Source organism: Chiloscyllium plagiosum, chromosome 14, assembly GCF_004010195.1.
Source record: "Chiloscyllium plagiosum isolate BGI_BamShark_2017 chromosome 14, ASM401019v2, whole genome shotgun sequence".
In the NCBI taxonomy this organism is placed as follows: domain Eukaryota; kingdom Metazoa; phylum Chordata; class Chondrichthyes; order Orectolobiformes; family Hemiscylliidae; genus Chiloscyllium; species Chiloscyllium plagiosum.
Window position 1 is genome coordinate 10,462,190 of NC_057723.1, and position 12,320 is coordinate 10,474,509.

The following is a 12,320-nucleotide window of genomic DNA, read 5'->3' on the forward strand; positions in this document are numbered from 1 at the left end:
ATTGCTAAATAGGTGGCTCATTCTTCCTCACTCCATTCTCCACTCCCCTCATCACTTGGTTCTCCAGTGTATTTGTCATTCACCCACTTCACAGGGTTCCTCACTCGTTCTCTCTATTCCCCATTCATCCACTCGGTTCCTCATTCACCCACCTGGTTCCCACGCGTTGGTCTCTGTTCTCCATTCGCTGGTTTCTCCTTTCAAATGATATATCACTCAAATCACTCAGTTCCCGACTCACCCAGCTCCCCACTCATTCGTTCACTACCCAACTCCCTCAATCTGATCTGCTCTCGTTCGCTTTGGCTGGGGGGGGGGGGGGGCGCAAATTGCTGAATCTATTTTTAATGACGTGGGAATGTAAGGTAGGCTGGGACTGAAATGTGGACTTTGGTGACCGGCGCCTTTAAAGCCCTTCCCTTTAATGTTTGCCAGCTAAACCCGGGCGGTTCTACAGAATCTTATTCGATTCCGGCTTCAGAAAGATTTAATCCAGCCTCGCCTCCCCGTGTCTCCGGAGTCAGCTGGGCATGGAGCAGGTAGGCAGATAATCTCGTTATTCATTAGCATTCCTCGCTGTAAGACTAACTCTTCCTTCTGATCACTCTGCGTTCTCTAGCAGATTGCACTGAGCACAGTATTTTTTTAAAAAATATCTCTCCACTCAGTTTTGAGCTCCAGAAGATCAAATGTACGACCTCTTGTTCTTCCTTCCCCCCCCCCCCCCCTTCAAACGCTTTGACCCCATCAAATGGAATGGAGAGATGGAGAAGAAGGGTCCATTATGAGAGGGGCGACTTGGTCTGCAGGGGGAGAAAGACTGGGGTCGATAGAGGTTACAGGGGGAGGGAGAGAAGGGTCTACAGAGGTTTTGGCGAGGGCAAAGGAGTCTTGGGTCCAAAGAGGTGTGAAGATGGAGAAAGGTTTGGGCTTCAAAAATTTGGAAAAAGACTGAGATTCACAAAGCTGGGGAGGAAAGAGACGCAGGTTTGGGGTCTGGTATGAGGGTGGAGAGAGAATTGGGTCCATTGGTGTGTTTGTTGGAAGTTGAGGGTAGGGGGAGAGAACAGAGACTGGGATCCCAAGAGTCATAGAGCTTCTAGAGCATAGAAACAGCCCCTTTGATCCAACTCGTCTGTGCGATCAGATATCCGAAATGAATCTCGTACCATTTGCCAGCATTTGACCCCTAACTCTCTCAACCCTTCCTATTCGTATACACATCCCACTGTAATTGTACCAGCCTCCACCACTTCCTCTGTCAGCTCATTCCATACACGCATCACCCTCTATATGAAAAAGTTGCCCTTTAGGTCCCTTGTAAATCTTGTCCCTCCCACCCTAAACCTATGCTGGGGTTTGCAAGGAGAAGGAAGACTGGGCCCACAAGGTGGGGAGGAGATAGAATTAGGTCAAGAGGACAGGTTGGGATGCACAGTGGACTGGGAAAGACAGGGATTTGTAGAGGGTTTGGCGGAGGGAGATTAGCATCCACAAGAGACAGGAAAACGGATTCACATGGTCGGGGGGGGGGGGGGGTGTGCAAGGAGAGAGATTGCAGTCATTGGGAAAGGGGAAAATGAGATTAATTTCAGAGATAAAAGACTTATGAGGAGAGATTGAATAGTTTATGCCTAAACTCTGCACTGTAGAAGTATGAGAGGCGATCTACTTGGGCTATATAAGATGCTAAAGTGGATTCACAAAGTAGACATAGAGCAGCTATTTCTCTTTGTGGGGTAATCTAGAATGAGAGGTCGTAGTTTTAGATTAGGGAATGGCAGATTTAAAACTGAGATGAGGAGGAATTACTCTCAGTGGACCAAATCGTCTAATCCAGCTCCAATATCTTACAGTCTATGGTTGTTTCTCAAAGGGTGTGAAGCTGTGGAACTTACTACCACAGCATGTGGTGAAGGTCAGGTTACTGAATAAATTTAAGGAGGAGTTGACAGATTTTTGGATAGCGATGAGTTAAGGGGGTAAAGAAGGTGGGTAGGAAACAGGAGTTGAGGCCAAGATGCGATCGGCCATGATGGAATAAAATAGTGGAACTCAAGGGTCTGAATAACTTGCTCCTCGTTCTTTTGTAACTGAATGGACAGGAGAGACAGGTCCACAGGGAGAGGAGAAACTGGAATGTACTGGGAAAAGACTTGTGTCTGCAGGGTGGGGATGGGGCAGGGTGAGATCCTAGGATACACAGGGATGTTGGGAAAGATCCAAGGAACCATACGGTAGAGATTAAGACTAATGGGAGCAGCGGAAGGTTTTGAGAAGCAGTTCAGTGATAAACCAAGCCAATCCATTAGATACAAGCTGAACCCCTGACCCTGAGTGATTTATTCCTGGTGGCCTCACAGCCATTGACATTGGTGCCTGTGGCTGCTGAATGAATTGTTAATTCAGCATTTAAGCAATGAATGCCATTGCAAATAATTGGGAAGGTGGGGAACTGGGGCAACATCGGAAGGTAATCGAACAAATTATTAATCCTGAGCTCTAGTCAACTAAATTAGAACCAGTGAGCCTTACTTCAGTTGTTGGAGAAGTGTTGGAAAAGGTTATAAAAGATAGGATTTATAATAATCTAGAAAAGAATAATTTGATTAGAGATAGTCAACACGGTTTTGCGAAGGGCGGGTCGTGCCTCACAAACCTTATTGAGTTCTTTGAGAAGGTGACCAAACAGGTAGATGAGAGTAAACCGGTTGATGTGGTGTATATGGATTTCAGCAAGGCGTTCGATAAGGTTCCCCACAGTAGGCTATTGTACAAAATGCAGAGGAATGGGATTGTGGGAAATATAGCAGTTTGGTTCAGTAATTGGCTTGCTGAAAGAAGACAGAGGGTGGTGGTTGATGGGAAATGTTCATCCTGGAGTCCAGTTACTAGTGGTGTACCGCAAGGGTCGGTGTTGGGTCCACTGCTGTTTGTCATTTTTATAAATGACCTGGATGCGAGCGTAGAAGGGTGGGTTAGTAAATTTGCAGATGACATTAAGGTCGGTAGAGTTGTAGATAGTGATGAAGGATGTTGTAGGTTACAGGGAGACATAGATAAGCTGCAGAGCTGGGCTGAGAGGTGGCAAATGGAGTTTAATGCGGACAAGTGTGAGGTGATTCACTTTGGTCGGAGTAACCGGAATGCAAAGTACTAGGCTAATGGTAAGATTTTTGGTAGTGTAGATGAGCAGAGAGATCTTTGTGTCCTTGTACACAGATCCTTGAAAGTTGCCACCCAGGTTGACAGGGTTGTTAAGAAGGCATACAGTGTTTTAGCTTTTAATAGAGGGATCGAGTTCCGGAACCATGAGGTTGTGCTACAGCTGCACAAAACTGTATTGTGTACAGTTCTGGTCACCGCATTATAGGAAGGATGTGGAAGCTTTGGAAAGGGTGCAGAGGAGTTTTACTAGGATGTTGCCTGGTATGGAGGGAAGGTTTTACGAGGAAAGGCTGAGGGACTTGAGGCTGTTTTCGTTGGAGAGAAGAAGGTTGAGAGGTGACTTAATAGAGACATATAAGATAATCAGAGGGTTAGATAGGGTGGACAGGGAGAGCCTTTTTCCAAGTATGGTGACGGCGAGCACAAGGGGGCGTAGCTTTAAATTGAGGGGTGATAGATATAGGACAGATGTCAGAGGTAGTTTCTTTACTCAGAGAGTAGTAAGGGTATGGAATGCTTTGCCTGCAACGGTTGTAGATTTGCCAACTTTAAGTGCATTTAAGTCGTTATTGGACAAGCATATGGACGTACATGGAATAGTGTAAGTTAGATGGTTTTCAGATTGGTATGACTGGTCGGCGCAACATCGAGAACAGAAGGGCCTGTACTGCACTGTAATGTTCTATGTTCTATGTTCTAATCCGTAAGGCTTTTAAAAACCAAACCTGGCATCATTACTTTTCTGATTTCTTTTGACCTTTCTCCTAGTCCTGGTAAAAGTGTTGTTTTTTTAAAAAGCCCTTTTTCTTTCTTTTAAAGGTTTCCTAACAATTTCTGCATGCAAATTAGGGCCAGGTCCAACTTTCTGATTGGAGACGTTTGAGGAAACTTGTCTCACGATCTCCTCAATCCAGACATTCTTAGCATCAGATCAGGTTGTGGAGATCCCTAGATCTGCGAGATGCCTGTGACTGTGTCGATCTCAGTGATGGATCCCAGCAGGAATCTTGCCTGTGGATGAGAGCAACTGAATTGTGAGGGTGGGGGGCATGTGGAGTGTGGGGAGAGTTGGGTGTGAGAGGAATGTGTGTGGTGTGATCTAGGAATGTCATCTTGAGAGTGGTTTTTGTAGGAAGTGAGACTTGAAGTTGATAGAAATTGTGGATACATGGAACATAGAACAGTACAGCACAGTACAGGCCCTTCAGCCCTCGATGTTGTACCACCCTTTATCCTACTCTAAGATCAGACTAACTTACGTACCCTTCATTGTACCAATTTTCATGTGTCTATCCAAGAGTTGCTTAAATATCCCTAATGGATCGGACTCTACTACCACTGCTAACAGTGCACTCCATGCACCCACCACTGAGTAAAGAACCTCCCTCTGACATCTCCCCAAAATTATCCTCCAATTACCTTAACATAATGCCCTCTTGTGATGGAGTTAGAGATAGGTTAGGGAGAGATTAGAAGGAAGGATGTACTGTATAATGGCCTATCAGTGTAAAGTGACAGGCAACCTGGGATTGAGGAGAATCTGACTGAAATTGAAGTTTCCCTCTGAGACATGTTGTACAGTTAGATTTAACACCTGACTGTCCAAAGTCCCACTGTCAGCATTCCTGGAAAGCAATGTAGCCCTGTAGAGTCTAACCTAACACATTGCGATCAGCATGATAATTCCAGCCCGTATCTGGTCAAAATCTAAACTGCAGGTAGCCACACATTCATGATTATCTCTGGAACTGGTGTTGTCAACATATTCAGCGCCTTCTCCAATGTATTTGCAACCTTCTTGTAATGTGGTTCCCAGCACTGTACACGATACAGCAGCTGAGGTCTTACGAGTGTCTTGTACAAGTTCATCATAACCTCCCTGCGCTTGTACTCTGTCCTTGCTGGGTGGGAATCTGGGGAGGTGTAACACTGAGTGTTTTGGAAGGGGGGGGGGGGGGGGAAGATGAACCAGGTGGGTGACAGTGCGGTTATGTGGCGTAAGGCAGAGGTAGCAAGCATGAAGTGAAGAAAGATCACTTTCACTCAGAATGCCAGTGCTAAGTCCCTCACCAGGATGGAATTTGGCACAGGTCGCAGTGAAAAAGGAGCAGAGGCGTACAGACAGTCTGGGCAGTACATGGGCACACAGTCCACTGCCTGCCTCACACCACAAAACCCCACACTGTCACCCGCCTGGTTCATCTACCTCTCCCAACATGCCCAGGCAGTGTTCCACCTCCCAGATTCCCACCCTACCCAGACCATTATTCCCCACTGTGTCTTGTTCCATACTGCTAACAATGAAGCCTAGAAAGCTGTATGCTTTATTAACAGTTCTCTCTGCCTTTAATGATGTACATATATACCCACCTCTGTCTGCTGCTGCATCTTCTACCCTCTAGAAATATACCCTTTATTTTATAGTATGTTTTACATGCTTCACTGAAGTAGCACACTGGAAGTCAAGCCCAGCCACTCCTGGACTCATCACAAAATCTCTTGGATCGATGAATTATTGCCGAAAGTTCATATGTAACCTGGTTTCTATCCTGACACTCTGTAACTGTAGCTAGGTACATGTGACAATAATAAATCAAATCAAATCAACACCAAAATTGGAGGTGTAGTGGACAGGGAAGAAGGTTACCTCAGATTACAATGGGATCTTCATCAGATGGACCAATGGGCAGAGAAGTGGCAGATGGAGTTTAATTTAGATAAATTTGAGGTACTGAATTTGGGGAAAGCAAATCTTAGCAGGACTTATACACTTAATGGTAAGGTCCTAGGGAGTGTTGCTGGAGTGCAGGTTTATAGCTCCTTGAAAGCAGAGTCACAGGTAGATAGGATAGTGAAGGAGGCTTTTGGTATGCTTTCTTTTATTGGTTAGAATATTGAGTACAGGAGTTGGGAGGTCATGTTGCAGCTGTACAGGAAATTGGTTAGGCCATTTTTGGAATGTTGCATGCAATACTGATCTCCTTCCTATTGGAAAGATGTTGTGAAACTTGAAAGGATTCAGAAAAGATTTACAATGATGTTGCCAGCGTTGGAGGATCTGAGCAACAGGGAAAGGTTGAATAGGCTAGGGCTGTTTTCTCTGGAGTGTCGGAGGCTGAGGGGTGACCTTATAGAGGTTTATAAAATTGTGAGGGGCATGGATAGGATAAATAGACAAAGTATTTTCCTGGGGTGGGGGAGTCTAGAACTAGAAAGCATAGGTTTACGGTGAGAGGGGAAAGATATAAAAGAGACCTTAGGGACAGCTTTTTCAAGCAGAGGGTGGTACGTGTATGGAATGGGCTGCCAGAGGAAGTGGTGGAGGCTGGTACAATTCTAATATTTAAGAGGCATCTGGATGGTTATATGAATAGGAAGTGTTTGGAGGGATATGGGCCGGGTGCTGGCAGGTGGGGCTAGATTGGGATGGGATGTCTGGTTGGAATGGACGGGTTGGACCGAAGGGTCTTGTTTTCTGCTATACATCTCCATGACTATATGATGGTATAACAGTCAGCCTTGGAAATGGCCTCATAATCAAGACATAGACTTTTGGAAAGTGAAGAAACAACTTTCATTGTCTAAGGCACTGGCACGCTATGATCCCAAGCGATGCCTCCCCTTATGGTATCGGTATAGTGTTGATTCATAGGTAGCCCAATGGAGAGGAATAACCTATGCTTCCCAGGCCTTGGCTGATGCAGAACACCCAGAAGGAGAAGGAAGATTTGGTGGGTATCAGGTGTGAAAAAGTTCCACCTATGGGTATACGGATGCAAATTTGTGATAATAACAGACCACAAAGCCCTGCTTGGGCTACTCAAATAGGAGGAGAAAGTGAGGTCTGCAGATGCTGGAGATCAGAGCTGAAAATGTGTTGCTGGAAAAGCGCAGCAGGTCAGGCAGCATCCAGGGAACAGGAGAATCGACGTTTCGGGCATAAGCCCGAAGAAGGGCTTCCTGAAGAAGGGCTTATGCCCGAAACGTCGATTCTCCTGTTCCCTGGATGCTGCCTGACCTGCTGCGCTTTTCCAGCAACACATTTTCAGCTACTCAAATAGGACAAGACCATTCCAGCCATAACTTCAGGACAAATTCATGGTGGAGTCCAATTCTATGTCGTACAATTACAAGTTGGAACACTGGGAGGCAAAGTAGCAAATGAGATGCCTTGAGCCACCTCCCACTGACAGATACATGGGTGCCATACATGGAAGTGTCTGTTCTGCTTTTGAACTTTGAACTTTATGGTTACCTTTCTTGATACAGCTGATAGTATCAGACTGAGGACACAGAAAGATCCGGACCTGGCAAAGCTAAGGCAACTGGTTGTGATGGGGGAAGCTAACGGGCCATCACAACCAGAATTGAATCCTCGTGAGCCTGGCCTGACCAGATCACCGTAGAGACAGCATCTTATTCGGGGGAGTAAGTGTGATTGTCAAGCAAAAGGTGTGCTGCCAGATACTGGCTGAAATCCACCAGAATCATCCAAGGATGACAAAAATGAAGATGTTGCCAAGAGGTTATGTCTCGTGTCCAGGTGTGGATGCAGACATTGTGGCATTGGTGGGTCAGTGCCCGGAATGCCATAAAGGACAACAATTGTCACCAGCAGCTCCTCCACATTCATGGGAATGGCTGGGAAAGCCCTGAACTTGTTTACACATTGACTCTGCTGGCCCTTTGATGGGCCCAATGTTCTTGAGTGTATGACCACTCAAAACGGTTGGACGTTCATAGCATTCATTCGTCAAAGATAGAAGCAATGCTAGAAAAACTGTGTACATCTTTTGCAATGCATGAGCTCCTGGAATTGTTGCTTACAGACAATAGGCCACCATTTACCAGCAGGGAATTTGAGTATTTCCTGAGGCCGAATGACATTTGGTACATAAGGATAGCTCCATACTATCCATTGTCCAATGGCAGAAAGAGCAGTCCAAACGATGAAGACAAGTTTAAAGAAACAGCCTACAGTTTCTGTTGATCCCAAATTGTCCTGCTTCCTCTTTGCTGGAGGACTTCCTATAGTTATATGAGGGATGCTCCAATAATTAGAGTTGCTAATGGGGGGAAAAAAAAACTGTTGTAGGTTAAACCTGATCTTGCCAGAGATGGAAGAGTGTGTGAAACAGCATCAGAACGCCAAAGCCAGACACAAGAAGCCTCTAAGCGAGAGAGACAGTTTACTTCGGGGACAAAGTTTGGTGCTGAAACCCCAAAAATGGCCCTCCATGAGTAAGAGGCATGGTCAACGCGAGGTCAGCTCGCTTGACATTCATTGTTTGGGTAGGTGAGGTGGGCTTGAACAAGCATGTCGTCATAGAGTCATAGAGATGTACAGAATGGAAACAGACCCTTCGGCCCAACCCGTCCACGCCGACCAGATATCCCAACCCAATCTAGTCCCACCTGCCAGCACCCGGCCCATATCCCTCCAAACACTTCCTATTCATATACCCATCCAAATGCCTCTTAAATGTTGCAATTGTACCAACCTCCACCACATCCTCTGGCATACACGTACCACCCTCTACTTGAAAAAGTTGCCCCTAAGGTCTCTTTTATATCTTTCCCCTCTCACTCGAAACCTATGCCCTCTAGTTCTGGACTCCCCAACCCCAGGGAAAATACTTTGTCTATTTATCCTATCCATGTCCCTCATAATTTTGTAAACCTCTATAAGGTCACCCCTCAGCCTCTGACTCTCCAGGGAAAACAGCCCCAGCCTGTTCAGCCTCTCCCTGTAGCTCAGATCCTCCAACCCTGGCAACATCCTTGTAAATCTTTTCTGAACCCTTTCAAGTTTCACAACATTTTTCCGATAGGAAGGAGACCAGAATTGGTCTCCAACAGTGGCCTAACCAATGTCCTGTACAGCCACAACATGACCTCCCAACTCCTGTACTCAATACTCTGACCAATAAAGGAAAGAATACCAAACGCCTTCTTCACTATCCTATCTACCTGCGACTCCACTTTCAAGGAGCTATGAACCTGCACTCCAAGATCTCTTTGTTCAGCAACACTCCCTAGGACCTCACCATTAAGTGTATAAGTCCTGCTAAGACTTGCTTTCCCGAAATGCAGCATCTCACATTTATCTGAATTAAACTCCATCTGCCAATTCTCAGTCCATTGGTCCATCTTGTCCAGATGTTGTTGTAATCTGAGGTAACCATCTTCGCAGTCCACTACACCTCCAATTTTGGTGTCATCTGCAAACTTACTAACTGTACCTCTTATGCTCGCATCCAAATCATTTATGTAAATGACAAAAAGTAGAAGACCCAGCACCAATCCTTGTGGCACTCCACTGGTCACAGGCCTTCAGTCTGAAAAACAACCCTCCACCACCACCCTCTGTCTTCTACCTTTGAGCTAGTTCTGTATCCAAATGGCTAGTTCTTCCTGTATTCCATGAGATCTAACCTTGCTAATCAGTTTCCCATGGGGACCCTTGTCGAACGCATTACTGAAGATCACATCTACCGCTCTGCCCTCATCAATCTTCTTTGTTACTTCATCAAAAAACTCAATCAAGTTTGTGAGACATGATTTCCCACATACAAAGCCATGTTGACTATCCTGAATCAGTCCTTGCCTTTCCAAATACATGTACATCCTGTCCCTCAGGATTCCCTCCAACAAGTTACCCACCACAGAGGTCAGGCTCACTGGTCTATAGTTCCCTGGCTTGTCCTTACCACCCTTCTTAAACAGTGGCACCACGTTTGCCAACCTCCAGTCTTCCGGCACCTCACCTGTGACTATAGATGATACAAATATCTCAGCAAGAGGCCCAGCTATCACTTCTCTTGCTTCCCACAGAGTTCTCGGGTACACCTGATCAGGTTCTGGGAACTTATCCACCTTTAACCGTTTCAAGACATCAAGCACTTCCTCCTCTGTAATCTGGACATTTTGCAAGATGTCACCATCTGTTTCCCTACAGTCTGTATCTTCCATATCCTTTTCCACAGTAAATACTGATGCAAAATATTCATTTAGTAACTCATTCATTTTCTATGGCTCCACGCAAAGGCCGCCTTGCTGATCTTTTGAGGGGCCCTATTCTCTCCCTAGTTACCCTTTTGTCCTTAATATATTTGTAAAACCCCTTTGTGTTCTCCTTAATTCTATTTGCCAAAGCTGTCTCATGTCCCCGTTTTGCCCTCCTGATTTCCCTCTTAAGTATACTCCTACTTTCTTTATACTCTTCTAAGGATTCACTCGATCTACCCTGTCTGTACCTGACATATGCTTCCTTCTTTTTCTTAACCAAACCCTCAATTTCTTTCGTCCTCCAGCATTCCCTATACCTACCCACCTTCCCTTTCACCCTGACAGGAATATACTTTCTCTGGATTCTTGTTATCTCATTTCTGAAGGCTTTCCATTTTCCAGCTGTCCCTTTACCTGCGAACATCTGCCTCCAATCAGCTTTTTGAAAGTTCTTGCCTAATACCGTCAACATTGGCCTTTCTCCAGTTTAGAACTTCAACTTTTAGATCTGGTCTATCCTTTTCCATTATTATTTTAAAACGAATAGATTTATGGTCACTGGCCCCAAAGTGCTCCCCCACTGACACCTCAGTCACTTGCCCTGCCTTATTTCCCAAGAGTAGGTCAAGGTTTGCACCTTCTCTAGTAGATACATCCACAGACTGAATCAGAAAATTTGTCTTGTACACACTTAAGAAATTCCTCTCTATCTAAACCTTTAACACTATGGCAGTCCCAGTTGATGTTTGGAAAGTTAAAATCCCCTACCATAACCACCATATTATTCTTACAGATAGCTGAGATCTCCTTACAAGTTTGTTTCTCAATTTCCCTCTGACTATTGGGGGTCTATAATACAATCCCAATAAGGTGATCATCCCTTTCTTATTTCTCAGTTCCACCCAAATAACTTCCCTGGATGTATTTCCGGGAATATCCTCCCTTAGCACAGCTGTAATGCTATCCCTTATCCCTCTCCTCTTTTGCCTCCCTTTCTATCCGTCCTGTAGTATTTGTATCCTGAAACATTCAGCTGCCAGTCCTGCCCATCCCTGAGCCATGTTTCCGTAATTGCTATGATATTCCAGTCCCGTGTTCCTAACCATGCCCTGAGTTCATCTGCCTTCCCTGTTAGGCCCCTTGCATTGAAATAAATGCAGTTTAATTTATTAGTCCTACCTTGTCCCTGCCTGCCCTGACTGACTCACTTCTGTTCTCAGCTGTACCCGTCTCAGATCGATCTCTTTCCTCACTATCTCCCTGGGTCCCACCCCCCTCCTTACTAGTTTAAATCCTCCCAAGTAGTTCTAGCAAATTTCCCTGCCAGTATATTAGTCCCCTTCCAATTTAGGTGCAATCCGTCCTTCTTGTACAGGTCACTTCTACCCCAAAAGAGATTCCAATTATCCAAAAATGTGAATCCTTCTCCCATACACCAGTTCCTCATCAAAGCATTCATCTGCTCTATCCTCCTATTCCTGCCCTCATTACTCGTAGCACTGGGAGTAATCCAGATATTACTACCCTTGAGGACCTACTTTTTAAATTTCTACTAACCCTCTGTAATCTCCCTTCAGAGTCTCAACCTTTTCCCTTCCTATGTCATTTGGTTCCAATGTGGACAATGACCTCCCGCTGGCCCCTCTCCCCCGTGAGAACATTCTGTACCCTCTCTGAGACATCCTTGATCCTGGCACCAAGGAAACAACACACCATTCTGCTTTTTCTCTGCTGGCCACAGAAACGTCTGTCTGTACCTCTGACTGCAGAATCCCCTAACACGATTGATCTCTTGGAAGCTGACTTACCCCTCGTTGCATTAGAGCCAGTCTCAATACCAGAAACTTGGCAGTTCGTGCTACGATCCCCTGAGAATCCATCACCCCCTACATCTTCCAAAACAGCATACTTGTTTGAAATGGGTATATCCACAAAAGACTCCTGCTCTAGCTGCCTACCTCTCTTACCCTTCCTGGAGTTAACTCATCTATGTGACTGTATCTGAGACTTTCCCCCCTTCCTATAACTGCCATCCATCACACACTGTAGCTGTTGCAAATTCCTCATTGCTTCTATTTGTCTCTCCAACCGATCCACTCGATCTGATAAGATTTGCGTCCAACAGCATTTATGGCAGATATAAT

The 12,320-nt window shown here is 45.4% G+C and overlaps 1 protein-coding gene across 1 annotated transcript in view; it reads left to right on the forward strand.

The window, feature by feature from the left end:
- The first annotated feature begins 442 nt into the window (after positions 1-442).
- Positions 443-12,320, forward strand: part of mat2b (methionine adenosyltransferase II, beta) — a 50,182-nt gene continuing 38,304 nt past the window's right edge. The window contains exon 1 of the mRNA XM_043703157.1: positions 443-539. Coding sequence (XP_043559092.1) covers positions 531-539 — 9 coding nt within the window. The 5' untranslated portion in view covers positions 443-530. The remainder of the gene's footprint in view (positions 540-12,320) is intronic.